The sequence below is a fragment of the Thermobia domestica genome, chromosome 1 (genome assembly GCF_964235325.1).
Source record: "Thermobia domestica chromosome 1, izTheDome1.hap1.1, whole genome shotgun sequence".
NCBI lineage: Eukaryota > Metazoa > Arthropoda > Insecta > Zygentoma > Lepismatidae > Thermobia > Thermobia domestica.
Genome location: NC_137454.1, coordinates 248,130,593 through 248,151,115, shown reverse-complemented (window position 1 = coordinate 248,151,115; position 20,523 = coordinate 248,130,593). Strand labels below are relative to the sequence as shown.

Sequence of the window (20,523 nt, the reverse complement as noted above, 5' to 3'; positions counted from 1 at the left end):
CATAACCGTGGGACGTAAAACTCAAAGATTTCATTTCATTTTTTTTCTTGTTAATGATGGTTATTTCAAAATATGATATGACGAAATATACTGTATGTATACTATGAACTTTAGCACGTTTACAATACGATGAAATATAGGTTCATAGGTGAAGAATTCAACATAATGACATTGATTACTTATAGGAAAAAAGTACAAAAAATATGGTATAATTCAACAATATAATACTAAATGACAGCTACAAATATGATTTTAATGATCAATCAATCATGGTATTAGATTTTTTCGAAAATACAGTGAGAAAACAATGAGAAATGCAAATGTCTTAGTTCCTGTGTACACCACGCACGTAAACTGTTGATATGTACAGAAACGATAGAAAAGTCAGTATGACATCAAGTTACACAAATCGACTGTAAGCTTATTTCATATTGACATAAATTTCAAATTTTTCATATATTGGCCATATACTGGAGAAAAAGGTCTTTTTTCGGTTCATTCTTTCGTCACTACTACATTTTTGTCTTGAAAATTTGGCGATTCCTAATCCATTTTCCTTTATCTAATGAGAGAGACTTATTATTCCATAAGCCTATGTTTAGTCATCTTAGGTTTTCACAACTATTTTTACATAAGAATATAAATTTTCTACTTTTCATTATTGCAAGTGTTGGTATTTCATTACTCCAGGAGTCGACCAACCTGACAGGCCATGCTTAGGCACGTCATTCAAATGCCAGGATGTTATCAAAGTTTGCACTGGCCGAATCTTCCCCCATCATTCCCCTGGTCTCGGGTGAGAGACTAAAAATCAGGAGAGCACGAGCCACGATATCTGCTATTCACATGATGAAAATAATTTGTTATAATGTCAATAAAATATGGAGGGGAGGAATCTTCCCTGGCTACAACTCATATCTCTTTGCGAGCCGAGCCATGACATTTGGCAACGTCGCATGTGTTATTGAAAGAAGTAGACACATTCATCATAAGTTTTTGAAAGACCATCATCTTCACTATCAGACGAAACATCCCTTCTTACAATATGCTCTCTTGAGCCCTTTTCATAGAAAAGCTTTAGGTCCATTGTTCCTGTCAAGAAAGAGCAAGAATATTCCAGTTATTTGCATAATGTTGTATATTAAAAAAAAAAAAAAAAAGTATTCGTATAGAAGTTACTGTACAATTGTAATTCCGATAAATGTGTATTTGCTTTTTGTAATATCTAGAGATCAAAATTCATATTTTTATCATTAAGTTTGCGTGCAAAATGTCGTCAAAATCTAAGAAACAACATACCTGCAACGAGACGTATAAAAACAACAACACACGTGCCTCCCATCAACATACAAACAGTACCAGAAACATTCAAGAAATGGCGGACATCAACTCCACTTGGTATTCTCTTAGAGCAACGTTGTAGAAATACAACAGTATGCACATAGTAAAAAAAATTAATAATAGTAAAGGGATATGACTCCCGATTACACAATGTTGTCAATTTTTAACATGCAATAGAGGGTTAAGGATGGCTTCGTCCGAAAACACTACATTTTGCCACTCACCACGCCAGTGACGCATTCACATGCCCATTGCAGTCTGAAACGTTTGTGGTTTTGCAAAATTTGCCACCTACCCACAGCAGACGGCGTCGAAGCACACACGTTCATATCAGTTATAGTGTTCCAGAGTCGAACCAACACTAAGGACAAAGCTGTACGTTTCTTTGCGACTATACGAGCAAGATGACGGTCATCCTGTAGTGTGGTCACATTGTGTGGTCCAGTGCTCTGTCGTTTACGTATGATCCTACTGTATCCAGCGTTTCCACACACGCATCACTGTCGTAGAAGCATGCTCTACACGAGACGATAATGTCACAGTATGACATACTCGTTTCTCGGAGGCCAATCATTCTACTCCGTTTGAATTCACGATATTTCACTATCTGAGTTTATGAGGCATATACTGGCATTTGCTTTCACATGTCCACTTTGTTTGATGGATCTTCGCTAACCGAGCGTGGCGCAACACTGCCTAAAGCGAGTGCGCAGCGCTAACACAAGAGAAGGCACTGTTGGGTCTGAGTGTCTACTATCTCTCGGCAAACTTCTTGCTGGTACACTGTTGTACTCATCCTCCGACTTTGGAGTCATTGGAGACGTTCTTTCTGGATGTTGCAATTTTCACAAACGGTAATGCATATGATCTGCACAAAGGATATAGCTATAATATAATTTATTTTATTTTATTCTAGAGTAAGCAATAGTAATATATCCAAGTTGTAACTATTAATCAGTTCCACGTAGTGCCATATAAATTCACTTAGAAATTTCCATTTATTTTCTTGTTATTTGGTATTTTATTGGATAGCTTAAAATTTAGAATCTGTACCTTGAGTCTTTTTTGCAAAAGTTAATCTAATTAATGTGTTTACACTCACGGTGATCTAACTGTATGGAAATTAACTATTACTGTATATTAGGGAGAGCAAATCGCTATCCACATAACATAACTTACAACATTGTATCCATGTCCAGAGCTTATCTGTCTGTATGAGGCTTTTACTTCGTGAGTTAGACGTTCGAGTATCAAATTACAGGAACTCTATATTAATCAATATTTATGGAAGTATGAAACATATCTTGATAATTCTTATATTTTCTTATATATCAGTTCAATGTTAAATCTCTCTTCTCGGCGTCCATATCATTTTCTTTAAATCTAACAGCATTTTCCAACATTTTTGAGGATAGATTTCTGAAAACGCATTAAATTAAAAATTGAGGATCGTAACTTACTACTTCATAAAATGATTTTACACACTTGATAGTGCTAATGCTCCTTACACTTGATAAGATAGTCTGTGCAATAACAAACTTGATATTAAAGACAATAATTTTATTAGAATGAGCTCCCTCGGAGTGGTATAATTAATCGATAGGCATGTTTAGCGTTCTCGGCCTTGGGACAGAAGTCTCTGATTCCGGACTCATGGTAACTGTAGTTCTATGTCTCATATAGACTCCGTTCTGGAAAGCAACCAGAAATTCTGCAGAAAGAAAAGTTCGTTAGAAATTAGTATAAGGCTACACACTTATATACAGATATATATATATAGTTGTAGAGTACACTTTTACAACTAGATAGGCGAGGAAAGGATGATGAGGTAGGTGAGTTGAATAAGCAAGTGTGGGAAGTACACGAACAATCATGGATCCACATATGTTATGCCTGCAAAACTATCGACAACGGTATTGTTTTGCATGTAAGCACTATTTTTTCTTAATACAATGGGTTTCCTAGCTGCTTGTTTTCTTCTTCGATTGGTTGGTCGAGTTCGCGCTTAGCGCCTAATTTAGCAGCTAAGCAATATGAGACGCGGACCTAATGGATTTACGTGTGATCCGAACCACATGAGCTTCTGCTGGGAATCAAACCAGGTACTCTTGTACCGAAGTCGCGTACACTAACCATACACTTACGGGGGAGCTCTTTTCTTCTTCGATAGTAGATAATGTCTTATAATACTCTACTAATAAGACGCGCACGTAATATTCTTTTTGAGTCAATATTTATCAAGTTTTCTTGCACATTTAATAATATCGTATACAATTGAAAGTCATTGTACTGCAAAATTGTACAAACTTCTGAATAACCCCGATGAGTTTTTATATCTATGTGTAAATAAGTAAGTAAATAAATTGTTTATTTGAATATTGTAAACAGACCTTTCTTCAACAGTTGTCGTATCTCCTTCAATGTTAAGTTATCGCAAGAACAAACATCAAAGTCCAAACGTTGGAGTTGAGTTTTAAGTCGTTGTCCGTCAACGTCTGTTCCTTTGCGACTAGTTAAGCGGCTATTGAACACGTCATGATTAAAGATAATTGCCTTTCCTCTTCGAGGATTATTCATGTTGTAATACTGTCTATCCTTTGGAGTTATGGTCACTGACTTGTATGTGAACCTTGTAGTAGTATATGGAGATCTGAAAATAAATAGACACAATTTTGAAATATAGTTGACAACTTCAATAAGAGTTTTTTCTGCAGTTTTCAGACAATGATTTTACAAAATAATTGGATTTTAATAAATAATTACGGAAGAAACAACGTAATCGTTTATGGAAAACAAGTGAAAAGAATTTCCTGAAATTTTTCTCCGGTAAGTAGAGAAACAAAACGTCAGAGGTTGTATTTGTGCCAAATTTACTAAAAGATGCGCCCTGAACAATTTAATTTATTTCAGCTCGGGATAAAGGTGGACGTTTAAGTATAATGGCAGTAAAATCAGGTGAAAGGGAAGCTAGTCAATTCCGAGCAGGAAAAGTTCCGAAAGTATCCCTGTAAGAAACACTGAATACAATAAAGTTCGTCTATGTGAGGGAAATAATATAATATCCAACGTGAATGTTGTTGAAAAAGTCATAGCAACTAAAGTACTTTTTTAAAAGCCCTGTACTCGTTCGTTTGTTGAAGTTTAGTGTCCCTTTTCAGCACCAAGGCTATATGAGACGTGGATCTACAGTTTAAACTGGATCCACGTGGATCTACAGTTAATACTGTAATGCGTCTTATGGTCTCCCACCAGGAATCGAACACAGGACCACTACTCTGTAGGCATGTGCGCTAGCCACTACACTAACAGGAAAGGTTTATCCTGTACTCATGGCCAACAGAAGACGTAACTCAATCAAATATTAACATTTTTGGTTTCTTAATATGTTACTAAATTGACTTATGAGTGGTTATGAGAATATGATCCTGTAACGAGAGGTAGTGGCAAGTCTCTGAACGAGATATTCAAGATTATTCATGATATTCAAGATATTCAAGATTATTCGAGATATTCAAGACTTACAATAGAAAAATGATAGAATTGTAATATTTCGACACCGTAACAATGCCTTCCTCAGATTGTCTCCTTGTGTGAAAATTAGGGATAGTCCTTTCCTTCTATGCCATTTTGAAGCTTTCAGTTTTTTCCTGCTCCGTCTTCTTTCCTTTCTTCATAGCTTAGCTGGATGCGTAAAACTATATACATTTATCTGTGTGTATCTGGGTCCTCCTTTCCGCTTTTTTTTTTTTTTTTTTTTTTTTTTTTAAATCTTGGTTGATTCATTGAATCGATGTTTAGTATCTCTTTTAAGTAATGATGCTACATGAGATGAGGGCTTTCGATTTTAAAGTGGAATTCCTATCACCATAATGTCTTCAAATTTTAGGGGCCTACCAGTTGAAATTGAACCCGTTACAACACGTACCAAAGCGGTGCGTGGTAGCAATGAGACCACCAGGGAGGACTTTTGTTGGATCTTTTTCTTCTTTCAGAATTGGAATGAAAGTTGATTACTAGTGACTGTAGGCTTTATTAAAGAATTTGGTTTTATTTAACCTGTCTCTGTGTGTGATCATTCGTCCGAGAGACAAAAGAAAAATGTGTGTTGGTCCGTGCGAGAGACAAAAACTGTGTCAAGAACTGTTTGATGGATCACAGTCAACTTTCGCCAGGGTGTAGAGGCTTAAAAATCAGAAATCGAGTCCTTGATAAAGGTGATATTCAAACAGGAGATGAGTAAACAAGCATTTCTAGTTTTAACGTTGATCACTATGGAGCTAAACCGGTAAGAGATGGAAGAGGTTTTCTGCAATCAACTAAGCGTCTCAAGAATACATTCCAGCTTCAGTCTAACCTTCTGGTTTTAATTACCACTTCTGGTTTTAATACGAATATTAATCAGGCCGTACAAACCAGACTCCTTCACGTGGAGTACACGTGATATTGCTATTTATTTTGCATTCTACTAACAGTACAATGAGGCTCAGGGATTCATCCAATCTCTGTATTTCTGTAAAATAGGTACTTGTGGCGATCAGGGGATAAAGATGGTCGGAGCGTGCTGACTACATTTTCTGAACATACGAAATTATTGAGCCTTGCCTTCACACCTCTGCCCATTGGTCTCATTGATCATCTGTCCTGAATGAAGGACATACTTTTTATTTATTCTGTATAGGCCTAGTATTTATCTGGATGAAGAGGGTTTTGAGATTCCGTCCTGAACGGAGATAAAAGCAAAGAAAGAATTATTTGTATTGTTAAATAACGGAGCAATAAAATGTATTGTTACAGTACTCGTACAAAACATGCAAATTTTCTGAATTCGAAGTTGTAAAAGCACACACACACACACATTTTAAAATTTTGATTCGTATTAGACAAGAAAGAAACCACTTCAATTCGAAATTACAGGCTAAGAAAGGATGATAACCTTTGTATTTCGCAGGAGACATATATAGCTTTTATAGACTACTAGACCCTATATAAATCGCAGAAACAAATTAGAGACAGATGGAATAACACAATCGTAAAAAAATCGGCGACAACTATTAATAATTAAATTACGGGTGCAATTCGAGATGTGAGTGGGTTTTACATTTGCTACCGTTCAAGAGAAGGAGGTATTAGAGGCATTGTATAAGAGCGGATAAGTTTTTGTTGTTTTAATGATTGTTTTCTATAGGACGTTTTTTTCTAAAGATTTTACGTCCAATTATTCTGTCCATTAGATCAAAAGAGACAATGAGATATGAACAAAGATAATGAGATAAATGGTGAAATGGCAACAAATAACATTCATACCTTGAGTGGGGGTCCAAACTTGTGTCAAATAAGCGTTGCGACTGCCAGTATAATGGCTTAGGCTACTCAACCATGGCAGCCACTTCTGTTGTTCAGAAAAGAGGAAGAGATCGTTATAAGCTAAAGAAGTTTTATAGACATTATCTCCTCTTGAATTAGTGTACAGGACCACAGATTCCAGATTTGTTTATCGTTTCCTTAGGTGCGGTTAGAAGATAAAGCAGTATTTTATAGTAGTCATATATAGCCCCATCAAGAATAAACATTCGATTTCTAGTAATTGAATAAAAGTCAACATTACAAATGAAAGCATATCTTATTCTGACAGTATATAGGAACGTTCTTCTGCCTTCAAAACCTTTCGTGCCAAAACTAATTTTGCAGTAAAATATGATAATCAGTTCCATTTCCTAATTGCTACATTTTAACACCTAGACCTATATAGGTTTTACCTGTGTACTTCTTGAACATACACTTACTTGTAGGTATCCTGTAAATATTCAACTGAGGACTCTTTGATTTCGTCTGATTGTGGTATGCCAGGTAAAAACACAGAAGAATCAGTCGTTGTTGCTACTGTTGATGCTTCATCTTTAAGCGCTGATGATGTCACTGTTGATTTCTTAGCAACTTGTTCAGTAACATGCTTGGTTTCCACTTTTGATCCAAGTAGATCTGCGGTATCTGTAAGGAACTTTCTCACCAAACTAGGTGGTTCTATCTCACTGGATAACAACAACTGATGATGCATGTCTGGAGACAAATTTGTTGTAGCTGTTATTTGTGGAGAAATATCCTTAATATCAGTTGTTACGTTGATTTTGGTCTTTGTAACTCTTGACTCACGACTTCTGACAATAGTTGTGCTGGCTGAACCATCAGTAGATGAATTACACATATGTTGAACTTCGGAGAAGGATGAACTTTGCTCTTCAATTTCATCTTTCTTCCCAGCCTGAGAAAAGAAAGAATAAATTAAATCTATTAGTTAGAGGTACAAGTAAAATTTGTTTTTACATTTTTTCAAGCAAATGAATTGAAGTTTCTAAAATAGCAACAACGTATGCGGCAATTCTTCTATAATAATTAATGGTTCATACTTCGCGAATACGAGTAAAATTTCAGTTCGAATAGAGCAGTATGGATTATCATGTCTACTATACTTATCTCTTCCTATATCTATCGGATACTAACAATTGACGCAAACTTTGTTGCTATTTTGGAGGCGTCAATTGACGAGTAAGGAATAACATCTCCAGTGTCATTCGTAAAAATTCTGATCAGCTTATAGCAAAAAATCCTGACATCAGAGCTAAAATGGACTTGAAAAGGTAGAGAGACGCATAACGTCACGCCATCTTCAATGCATATCTTTGCCCATTGTAATTTTTAGAAAGTGGGGTAACGGCTTCCCCCGCGTTCCCCTTTACTTTTACTCCTGCTTGACATAAGAAAAAAATTGGATACAAAACCTCACAGCTAAACCCTTGCAGCAAGAAGCTCGCGGGACACAATCTCACCTGACAAAAACTCGCTGGTCAAAATCCCGCCAAATGAAATTACGCTATAGCAGCTTCTTCAGTGTAGAATATTCAAATCAATCAACGTATCGTAATATCTCACATGGTTTTATTTACAAACAACCAACACGTGCTTATATTGACTAACAGCAACCATGTGTGTCTTACTACAGATTACTATAGCTGCAGGCGATAGGGACACCAGCAACACCATTGACCATATGACGACGAAGGATCACCAGCGCAACCGCCTCACCTAGAGCACCAATATAACAGAGAGGATTTCAGCGACAAGTATCAGTCTCCGGCTGGTCAAATCCACTTTCTTAGCTTACAGCGGATCTTTGGAAGAATCTTACCCAACCCAAGCCTTTAGCTTGCAGTGGAGCTCCAGGCCTTCTTTGCGTCCTGGCTTGCAATGGAGACTTGTGGGGAACATTACCTTTCTCTCTGCTTGCAGTGGAGCGTTGGGAGATTCTTGATCACAACACCCGTCTAGTTTTCTACTTGCAGTGGGGCATTGAGTGTCCTACCTCTCCTCACGTGGCTTGCTTCGGGAGGAATCCTTCCCAAGACCGTCAGGTCTGGGGCATTTATTTTACTCAAACATTAGAGAATTTGCTGACTTGTATTATAGTGGAATTTTGTAATAAAGTCTGGTAGTGGGAGAAAACGATTCCGTACTGTAATTTGCTCTACCTATGCTCTACCTAGGTCTGCATAAGCATATATATTATTACGGGACAGATTCCTCTATTTCCCTGACACTCTCAGATACGGACATGGACAGTCTTCCCTTTTCACCTCTCAACATTTTAGTAATCTTCTCATTATGAACAGTAACTATTCTCCAGTCAAACATATTTAGCACAGAAAACACTTCTTGCAATTTGAAAATAAATTTAAGTACAGTAATGGACAGAAAATTCATTTCAAATGGTTCAGCAGCTTTCCCATGATGATGAAGCAGACAATGTCAGACATACTATGTCCAAAAGTTCCTCAAACAGTTCGGCTGATTTTCCGTGATATTGAGGCTGACAATGTCGATTTGAGTATGGAGGAGGAAAACCTATAGAAATTACTCTCTTGACTTCTTAAAAGTAAACTTTTTCTAAAACGCTGGGACACGTGTCAGTTTATGTTCAATGAGGAGTTTATATCCCGAGTTTTGTCTTCCTAACTTAAGAGCCTGCCTTACTAAAAATAATACGAAATTTACCATTTTTCTTTTGCTTGATTATTCATCAGTGAAAGGAGATAATGAAATGCAAGTCACCACAATCATAGATAATGCTATTCTACAACAGAAAATATGAACCTGAAGAATGTTCAGTGTTGCAATCCATAGAAATTACAGTGTTGCCAGAAAAACAATTTCCCTAAAATGTAAGTTAAGACAAAGAGTAGAGGAATGAACTCAACTGCATTTGATTACGTATCATGTTATTTTGGTTTCTTGTGAACTACTTTTTAATTAACATTATTATTTAGTTTTAATAACTGTATGTTAAAACTATTTTGTTTATTACAAACTAAATACAACTATTATTTAAAAAGTAGTTCACAGGAAACCAAAACAATATGATACGCAACCAAATGCAGTTGAGTTTGTTCCTCTACTCGCTGCCTTAACTTAGATTTTAGGGAAATTGTTTTTCTGGCAACACTGTAATTTCTATGGATTGCAACACTGAACATTCTTCAGGTTCATATTTTCTGTTGTAGAATAGCGTTCTCTATGATTGTGGTGACTTGCATTTCATTATCTCCTTTCACTGATGAATAAACAAGCAAAAGGAAAATGGTAAATTTTGTATTATTTTTAGTAAGGCAGGCTCTTAAGGGGCTTGTGAGATTACTAAATTTTTGGCATAAATATTGAATTCTTAGGAGAATACACCTTTTAATTAAAGTGACATAGTAAAACAACCCAGTTTAATGAAAACATTAGCGGCAGAATGTTCAAAAATTCATTTCAAACGGTTTAGACATTTTCCCGTGATGCAATCACAAAGATCATTTTCATTTTTTGAATCTGGAGAGAAAAGCTATCGTAATTGCCTAGTTCCCCCCTTTAAAGCCGAATTCTTGTAAACGCTGAGACAAGTTTATTTTAAATGGCGAGTTTATATACACAGTTTCGTCTTTTTAAGAGGATCGTGAAATAGTAGACTGTTAGCATAAATTTTAAGCGCCAGTAGGATTCGCAGTTTGAGCACTCAAATAACTTAAATAGTTTCGATGAATAAGATTTCTCCTAATTTAAGTTCCTTTTACGATTATATTCATTTACTTTGAACCCATCAATTCTGTTGACGCTTCTGGTATCTAAAGCAAGCATTTTGACCGTAGGTAATTTAAGTCCTTCACTATTTACTACTACTACTACTACTACTACTACTATTATTATTATTATTATTATTATTATTATTATTATTATTATTATTATTATTATTATTATTATTATTATTATTATTATTATTATTATTATTTCTATCCCAGAAGCTCTTACATATTGATATAGCAATGTTTTGTCCTGACGAGATCTCGGCCTACAAGTTTTGTCTCAGTGTTGGGCAGCATTTTTTTTTAAGCATCAATATCGGCTGCTGTCCGTATACCAAGCAAAAAGCTAAATGCTGTATTTAAGTTAGCGTTTCTTGTTATCTTCTTTAAGTTAAATAAGATGAATTATTAATATAAGTAAATTACTATACCTGAATTAAATGTATATACAACTATCACACTCATGTGTGTGTTTGTATTTACTAAGCTGCTTGTCATTTGTTCATTTCCCCTTTCTTTCTCTCATCCGTCACTTGCTCACAAAGGATTTAAAAAAGTTGCGTCCAGCGTTGCTGAGTGAAGAAATTCGTAACCATTATGAAAGTAAAGTGCTAATAATTGATAAAGTGATTGCTACCATTCATCAACAGTACGAGAAGATAGGTGCGATTAGTGATGATTTCAAGGGGTAGCCCGGGGGGAATTTCCTCCTGTAGAAATGAATTTCCTTCCCAGATCTATATATTCTATCGTGCTTATTGTAGATTCCCAGTATTTTCGTAATATTTCTTTTCACCTCCAGTGTATTGAACCTCCCCTCCTCCCCGAGAAAATCTTCTGAAATCATCTCTGGATGCAATGCAGTAAAAATATAGTTCTTCATGTTAAGAAATAGGAAGTTTCTGTCATATAGTAAATGATATTGGATATACGAGGGTCAGTCAATAAGTAACTGCAATATTTTTCTATTTATTTTTAGGTTTTCTTTACGGTACTATGCGCTCACCAGACGCTAGGTGTCACGGTTAGCTTCGCCTATGATAGGTTGCAGGGTTATCACATCAGTCTGGTTTGCACTGTTGCGAAGTAAAGATGTATGAAGCACTCCCTGTATGCACTAAAGAACAGCGTTCTGTCAACCTTTTTTGTGGTCTGAAGGTGTATCCGGAAAGATAATTCCAAGAAAACTTTCAGCACAATACGGGGACAATGTTTTACCACAGTGCAGTGTTTACCAGTGAATTGAACAATTCAAAACTGATTGAACGAGCGTGAAGGATGAGGAAGAGCACGGTGTCCAGCTACAGCAACAACTGATGACTATTGAACGAGTCTGCGCCTTGATTCTGAATAACAGACGTGTGACTGTTAATCAAGTGGCAATCTATATGCAAATTAATCACGGTTCTGCATATGATATCGTGCATAACAGGTTCAACTTTCACAAAGTCTGTGTGAGATGGGTGCCGAAAAAACTTGATGAAAAGCGCAAGCGAAACCGTGTAAGAATCTGTCAGCACTTCTTGACCGTTATGCTAACGAATGTGAAGCGTTTCTTAGGCGAATCATCACCGGAGATTAAACGTGGATTAACTTGTGAGCGAACGCCTGAGGATAGAATGGAAGCATCACGGATCTCCTGTCAAGAAGAAATTCAAGAGTCAGCCTTCTGCAGGGAAAGTGATGCTCATAGTGTTTTGGGACTCACAATAGCCAATCCTGGAACGTTATCTGAAAAACGGGTCAACAATAAACAGTAAAAGGTACAACATATGATGCTAAGCAAATTGAAGCCTAACGCAGAGGTCGATTGTTGGAAAACGTTCTTGTGTTACATGACAATGTTCGTCCACATACTGCCACCCACACTGCTCAAACTCTTTAGACACTTCGTGTCGAGGTGTTTGAGTAGCCTGCAAACAGTTTCGACCTCACCCTGACGGATTGCTATCTGTTTGATGTATTTAAAGATGCTCTCAAAAGCCATCGATTCAGCTCTTATCAACAGGCGAAGAAAGCAGTGCATTCATGGGTTGCAATGGAATCAAAACCTTTTCTGCAGAGAGTATCGGAAAGCTTGTGGAACGGTGGACCAGGTGCATTGAAAAACAGACTGACTATGTTGAAAAATGATATGAATAAAAATTGTACTCTTGTGCTAATAAATAATAAAAATTGATTGCAGATACTCATTGACTTACCCTCATGCAACTCCAAACGTAAACCCATCTATTTGTATAAACTTTTTTTTTACATGAATTTTTGGAATATCTATCGATTTGCCTTGTTTTGGAGAGCATAGTATTGCGCTTACTCAAACACTACTGGAACACTTCATTTATAAGGTTTAGAAGCAGTCGACTGAACATCATGCAAGGTATTACAGCAGCCGCGCCTGATAGCAACTATAGACATAAATATCGACATTTACAGGCTATTATGTTTATATATCAAGTTGTCTAAAACGTATTGAGCCTTTGGAGATTAAAATTGAGACTACATTTATTGTCAAATTCAAGATAACATTACGAAACCACATACGTACCATTTTATTTGAGGGCCTTCTAGTATTTTCCAGCACCACCGTAATACCGTTGCTGTGGTTTCTGGTTTAAAAAAAAAGTGACAAGTATTTTTTTAGACATCCCTTGAAGCTAATTTACCACTATTGAGAACCCTGCAGAGATCGAAACAAATGATAGTCTGACGGTGCGAAATCCGGGCTGTCCCCTGAACTTCCAAGTCAGGTTTTCTCAGTCTCACGGAACGTTAAACATTTATGCTGTCGGGCGTTCTCAGCGTAGTATGTGACACTCTTTCTGTTGACTAGTTCCGGCCGTTTATTTTGAATTACTGGGTACACTTGCGCTAATTGGCAACAGTATATAGGTCTGAGTCTAACGTTCTGCAACTGCACGGTGTCCTTTCAATCACATCAAACGAATACTATAAACTTTCTGGGAACAGTGTGAGCTTTGCCACTGACAGGAGGTTCTCCTCGCTTCGACCATGATATTTTCTACACATTATTGTTGTCGATTATCCACTTTTTTTGACTCGTTATCAACTACTTCAGAAATGGCTACAGTTCGTTACGTTTCAGGAGAGATTCGTAGATGGAAATTTGATCGAGTAAATGTTTTTGAGTCATATCATGAGGCACCCAAACATCGAGCTTCTTTCCCTAGCCAGTTTTCGTGCAAATAATTAATACTGTTTGGTGATAAACGTTTATTTCATTGACGATGTCATCACTGCTAACATGCCGGTCTTTCTCAACTTTTGGATCAGAATATTATCCACTTGGAGAATCTTAGACATCGAAATTTTCAGAACGAAAGCGATTGAACCGTATTTTGGCTTTGATTTTGGTAACGTATTTTGCCCATAAAGAGTATTTTTGCCTTTATTGACATAATATTATAAAATGTAGCGCAGTTTTGCGAAACGTGCGACGCAATACGTTACGTCTGATTATACTCTTTGCACATCTTGTAGCTTTGATCGTCCGCTGTCGAATGACGTTAACTCGCTGCGACTCATACACTCTGAGATTTGGGATACTAACTCCATTATGTTTCCTCAATACTGTTTCGAATACGTGATATAATCATTGAGATAATATATAATCTCAATGGATATAATGAATTCATTATTTCTATTATTATATTAATATTTTTGATGTAGAATATTATTTTGTGTTTAGCACCTAATGTACGGTACGAGTATTACTATGTTAAACTAACTGTCACGAAGTAATTTAGAATTTTCTATCGTACAGGTGATGCACATGAGTTGTCTCAGTTTACATTAAAATAATGTCAAAGGATAACTAGGTCTACCAGCTTGGACACTTTATATATAGAACAGACATTTCGTATACAGTATAACCCAAATTTTACATTGAATTCAGTATCTCTGGTAGCGTTTGCACATCGGACCTGGGAAGCAGAAATTAAGAGGACTCGTCAATGATTAATAATTCCTAGGACTATACGTGTATTTCTGTGATGTGTTGAAATAGATTATGCATTGAGATTTGGTAGTTCCCAATTACGTCCAAAATAATGTAATTACACTTTAAAAAATAAACAGCTCAGACATGATGTGAGAGAATTTATACAGTACAATACGACTAAAACTAATGTAACACGACATAAAATTACAAATTAGTTGAGGTCCACTGCGAGGAATCAAATTTAACGTTTTATAGTCCGATGAGCGTGTGTTGATATCAGGGTTGATATGTCTAAAACAAAATGTTTAAAACAAGTGTTTAAAACATGTTTTAAACGAGGGCTGTTGTTTTATTCAGTTTGTTTTAAACGTTTTAAACAAATTGTTTTAAACGTGTTTTTTTTTTCGACGCTGGTTGGACATGTTTAAAACAACTAAAATATTAGATTGAAGAAGCTAATTTAATTTTCTAACAAACAACCCATCCTCCGCAGGATTTGTGCATGGAGTAAATTACAAGCAGAGTTATATTCTTATTATAACAGCAATTACTAAACGAAACTCTGCACATCAGTGTGTGTATAACTAAACCAACAGAAATTCAAGTGAAATATTTGAACATTTCTTAATTTCCAAGAATAACGGACGTTAAACACACTATACACTCTTCTAAGGTCCAAATTCACAAATTCAAAACTTGGGTATTTTTTGATCACTATCGTTTCCATAATAATGACAGTTCTCACATCATAAGCTAGAAGAAATACTCTGACAAATACAATACAACTCATAGAAAAGAGCAGTGACTAGCCTACAAGGAGCAAATGACATTTTAACAAAACAGTTTTCAAGATACATCTCTATCTGCAACATGGGTAGCTAATAAGGATTAGTGTCTACGGCATAACAACACAATTAACTCTAGACACCCGCCAGGGATTTTAACAAAATGGTAGACTCTCACGTTCGGGGCTCTGGTGACCCCCCTAATTATCACAGAGTCATGAGTTATACACCATTGGAAAGCTTATAGACCACAAATCCCAACATGGTAACATTCGTGAAATTCCCGCCGTATTCGTAGAAAAAGAGCAGACATAAAGAATCATTAAAAATATGAAAATATTGACTTTGCGGGGCCGTGGCAACCCTTGCAGCCACCCTACGCTGACAAAATGATGCTAATGTGTATGCCACATACTTGTGACAATAATATAAGAAATGGTAGCTATTGCTGCGATTGCGTAATGAATTCGTTTTAAGTAGGAAATGTTTAAAAAAAATATGCGCAGAAAAACATTCATTGAATTAGACATTCTCTCCCCTCCCCCACTATAGTACCATGTCCATATGCAAATCATTTTTGCTGCACACATCATGTATACGAACAAGAATTATGCTTCTAGACCATTTCAGTGAAATATATCTTGTGTTATATGGGACCGTCCCGAAAATAAATGTAAATTAACAAATTTGACCCCCCTCTTCCTCTATAAACAACAAGTACACATACAGGTTACTATCATGTAGGGGACTACTTCATTGCTTCACATACCAATTTTTATGGATGTATCACAAAGGGGGGAGGAATACCCGCCAAACATGATGAAAAAAATTGATGAAAAAAAAAAACTTTATCCTCCCTCTCTCGGCCGTACATACGTACCTCCTATATACATAAAATGCAACTGACGGAAAGCTTTATCCCTCAAAAATACTTTGGTACCAAATCATCTTTCTAGCTTAATTAAGGACTGAGCTATTGATGTTTGTTGTAAAAATAAATGCAATTTACGTCAAAAAAACTTAAACTCCAAAAATTGGCCAACTTTGCCCCCTCTCTGCTCCCCCATATAAGCAAGAAGTACAAATACACGATATTACAATGTAGCAACCTACTTCATTGCTTCACGTAACAATTTTTATGAATCTATCCTCCAAGAGGGGGAATGGCTCCCAAAAAACTGTTGAAAAAACAAAAGAAAAGAAAAAAAGCACGATATTTACCTTCCTCCCACATACATAAAATGCACACCAGCAAAGCTGCATCTTTCAGGAATAAATTGGTACCAAAACCATCTTCCAGCCCTAATTTGATGTTTAAGACTGAGCCATTGAGGTTTAAAGCCCTGACACAGCAGTTGCATCAATGGGAGTTTAAAGATTAAGAATGCAGACGACCAGTAGAACGTAATACAAAGAAACTAAACTGCATATTCTGTGAACGGAGATTGGGAAAATCCCGATTTCTTTCTCCGGAATTGAACATTTGGGCGGATCGAGATTAGAGAAGTTACCGAAATTTGATCTAGCGTTTGAATATAGATGGCAAGCAGTACCTAAGAGTGTAGAAATGTAATATATATGCCTATTTAGATTATTGTTTTAAACAAAATAAACAAAATAAAGATGTTTTTTTTGTTTAAAACAAATTACTTTGTTTTAAACGTTAAAAACGTTTTAAACATAAAAAACGTTTTTTGTTTTTTTTTAAAAAAAAACATGTTTTTTTTTCAATCATGTTTGGTATCCTGTTGAGCCAAGGAGACCAATTTTTGCCGCAGTACTTCGTTAGGCTTAACACTTCTTATCAAAGTTTTTGAACTACAGTATATCTGTGTTAAGATCAGAGAATTTTATTAAACAGTAAAGATATATAAGCTGGCACACTATACAATTTGTTTTTGAAAACGTAAATTTACTACTACAGTAAGTTGACTTTCACTGCATCATGTGTAATATGTACTAATTTGATTTTTTCATTTTCTTAATGGTGTATTAAAAGAGGCGAAACAATTTCGCAGTGTGTTGACTATCTTTGTATGTCAAATATACAGAGTTCGAATATTTGAGTTTCTTCACTCAAAGGAGTTACTGTAGTTACCCTTTTGCCCTCCTTGTTATTTTTGTCAGTATTTACTTTCTTCTGAAGATAGTGTTGTTTGCTGAATTTACTCTAATTCTACAGTTGAACAACAGACTCAGGTGAAATACATTAGAAACGATAAAAACTGGAAGTTTCTAATTTTAGAACGTACCTGTGAGGCAGAGCTATCCATGATGGCTTAGTTACAGATTTTAATGTTTCTACAAAAGATTAAATGAGGCACTCAAGACAGCAACATAAGTGAATGTTTGCACAGATATACCTGTAAGCGTTTCACTATTATCAGCTGCAATATTTCACTCTTGTCACAGGGTCGATAACATTCATAGTCACTGATAACGGACGAGGCAATATCACGAAAGGGAGGCAAATAAAGGCTTGTCTCGTGGCTTATGAGATATAATTGGACACAAAAAAGTAGTCTGCTACAAAAGCTCTGATTTTTAATTGCTGAAGTGAACAATATGCATATGCACTTTAATATTCACTTGAGAAGTCCTTTGAGATAACCTACTGACGCACAAAAGTGCTGCATCCTGCTAGATCTTATTAAAGTTGCTTTTATTAAATGTTTCTTCATTAACTGAGCAAAACTTTAGAACATAGCATAGTGTTATTAATAGAAGAGAAGGGCGATTTCAACATCGAAAATGAGGAAGATAACTACAAGTAAAGTGTAGAAAATTATTTATCACACCAAACAATATTAAAATAAATAATATTTTGCTGAGTTAGTCGTCAGGTAATCAAAAATTTCGATAGTTCTATGTCCGTTAGTATGAGGATTGAAAGGGTTTACTACCTTTGGAAATTTGATCGTTTATCTTCAAAATATAAACAAATAGAAACGTTGAAAAGGATTTCGGATTAGCTTATATTAAGTGCGTGTGGTTTGAAGTATCCTGGACCAAGGAGAATAGCAGGAACGGCCACAATGAAGGATATGAAGAAGGATCACACGCTACATCAATCCAAGGCAGTGGCGTCACCATCAGAAGGTGAGGGGACAGGTACGAAAAAGAAATTGAATTGAATTTATTCACGGCAAACTGGAATTAATTACTTATTGACGTCAGTGAAATGAGAGAAGAGGACAATTGAATGAAAGTAGAAAGGGCTTAAGTGCCAAAACTCAAAACCCAGAAAAAAGTCCATAAAATTGAGTTAGGCCTATAGCAATACAAGTTGAACAGGCTGTGACCATGTGAGTGCTTTAAAACAGAAGCAACAATTTTTAAGCTATAAAATCCTTACAAACGTATTCTGTTTGGTAATATGACAACTTTGAAGTTTGAACCATACAATTCAATTCTACTTATTGCGGCACTTAGATCCTGCCTCATTACTCAATTGTTGTCTCGTCTAGAAACAAGCGTCAGTATCGTCATGTTTCCAGATGAGTTGAAACGAGATAAATTAATTATCTCGTTCTCAGCTGCTGGTGTAGAAGATAGCGTACCTGCCTGCCACACGGCATTTCGATAGCCCAAACGTGGGCACGAACCCTGCTTCAACGGGCCATACTGACTAAGGTTTTTCCTGATTTTCCTCAGTTCCCCCGGGTGCATGCCGGGATGTTTCCTTCTCTCAGGACAGGGCCACTTCCTTCTTCAGTCCTAGACTCATCTAAAGAGCCGATGTGAACTCAGAGTAGAGGAAGTGTCTCCTTATGTCATTTCCTTGAACAAATAAATAAAATAAGTTTCCCAGCTGGTGAACATCATTATTCATTTGAAGGGTCTCGTCTCGACTCGTAAACTTGTTGCCTCATCTCATTTCGTTGAATCATTACCTAGTGTCATCTATAAGTTTTCGAAACGACGCGAGACATGAGAATGTTCTGGTCTCGTGCACACTACTACTTATGTCATTGGAAAGGGATTAAAAAATGTAGAATCCATCTATTTGAGATGTACTATCCTAGCATTCGTCTGATAGGCGACAATGGCATACCATCCTTATTCTTTTGACAAATGAATGATATGAGGAGAAAAGTCCGCGACATTCACACAAAGGATACTGCACCTAACCTATCCATTCACTTCAAGTCACCTATCTTTTGGAAGATTTTAAAACAGGTAAAAACAATGCGTAGCAGATGTTCGAATTGATGTCCATCTTGTTGCGCACAAATTGCCATACAATGTCGCAATCTGACCCTAACCCATTGCAGAGTCTCAGTGGTAATAGCAGCGCTGGCCTCTCGAATATTGTGTTGTAGAGCAGCAATTGTATGCGGGAGATTCCTGTAAATAACGGATTTTAAGTCGCCCCACAGAAAAAATCAAGCACTGTTAAATCAGGCGATCTCGGTAGCCATTCCACCAGACTTCGACGCCCGATCCGGTGTCCACGAACTGCTGCATTCAATCATTGTCGAACGTTGACACTGAAGTGCGATGGCGGACCGTCGTGTTGGCAGTAAAAGTGCTGGCGGTTTGCGAGAGGCAAGTTATCCAAATAAGGTTCCAGTATTGCTTGTAGCAGGTTTTGATAGGTTTCACCTGCTAATCTCCCCCTCTAGGAACACAGGATTCACCAGAAGATTACCGTGAATTGCACACCATACATGTATACAAGGGTCAACTTGATTATGGGGAACTTCGGCAACATGAGGGTTGCTATCTGTTCAATACAGGTAGTACGTCTGTTAACAGTTCCATTAAGATGAAATGTGGCCTCGTCGGAAAACATGATGTTAGCTACAAGGTAAGGTTGTTTGTGTTGTGTGCGTGTAAACCATTCACAGAATTCACGTCGTTGGTCCGCATCATCTCTTTGCAACTCCTGCACGAAATGTACCTTGAAGGTATGAAAATGGTGATTGCATATAATTCTTTGGATAGACTTCGGTTAGTATTACTCTCTTGAGTCACCTTTCGTATCGAAGCGTTGAACTCCACGTAACTTTAGACAGAATATCAACGCATATGCCAGCACCGGTTACGATCGCGGTCTGCCGGAGGCATTTCGGTCCAAGACACTGCCAGTATCCTTGAAGCGTGTAAATAACTTACCAATCACTGAATGTGATGACAATGGGTGCTCTGAATGGCGGTGATGAAACTGTTCCGCAGCCGCACGTATATTCAAACCGGATGCGTGAAGAAGGACAATTTCTGCTTTGTTTCCCGGTAAATACATAGTCACTACTCTTCATACACACGGAGACGTACGGACGCCAATTCAACACACAACTTGAATACAACACACGAAGGGCACAAA

General features: G+C 36.7%; 1 protein-coding gene across 1 annotated transcript in view; it reads right to left on the bottom strand.

Moving 5' to 3' along the window:
* The window catches only part of LOC145667437 (caspase-1-like), a 30,689-nt gene extending 13,092 nt beyond the window's left edge, over positions 1–17,597 (bottom strand). Inside the window, exons 1-3 of the mRNA XM_081734919.1 lie at positions 17,450–17,597; positions 7,125–7,600; positions 3,732–3,991 (exon numbers count right to left, since the gene is read on the bottom strand). Coding sequence (XP_081591045.1) covers positions 3,732–3,991; positions 7,125–7,600; positions 17,450–17,470 — 757 coding nt within the window. The 5' untranslated portion in view covers positions 17,471–17,597. The remainder of the gene's footprint in view (positions 1–3,731; positions 3,992–7,124; positions 7,601–17,449) is intronic.
* Between the last annotated feature and the right edge of the window lie 2,926 nt (positions 17,598–20,523).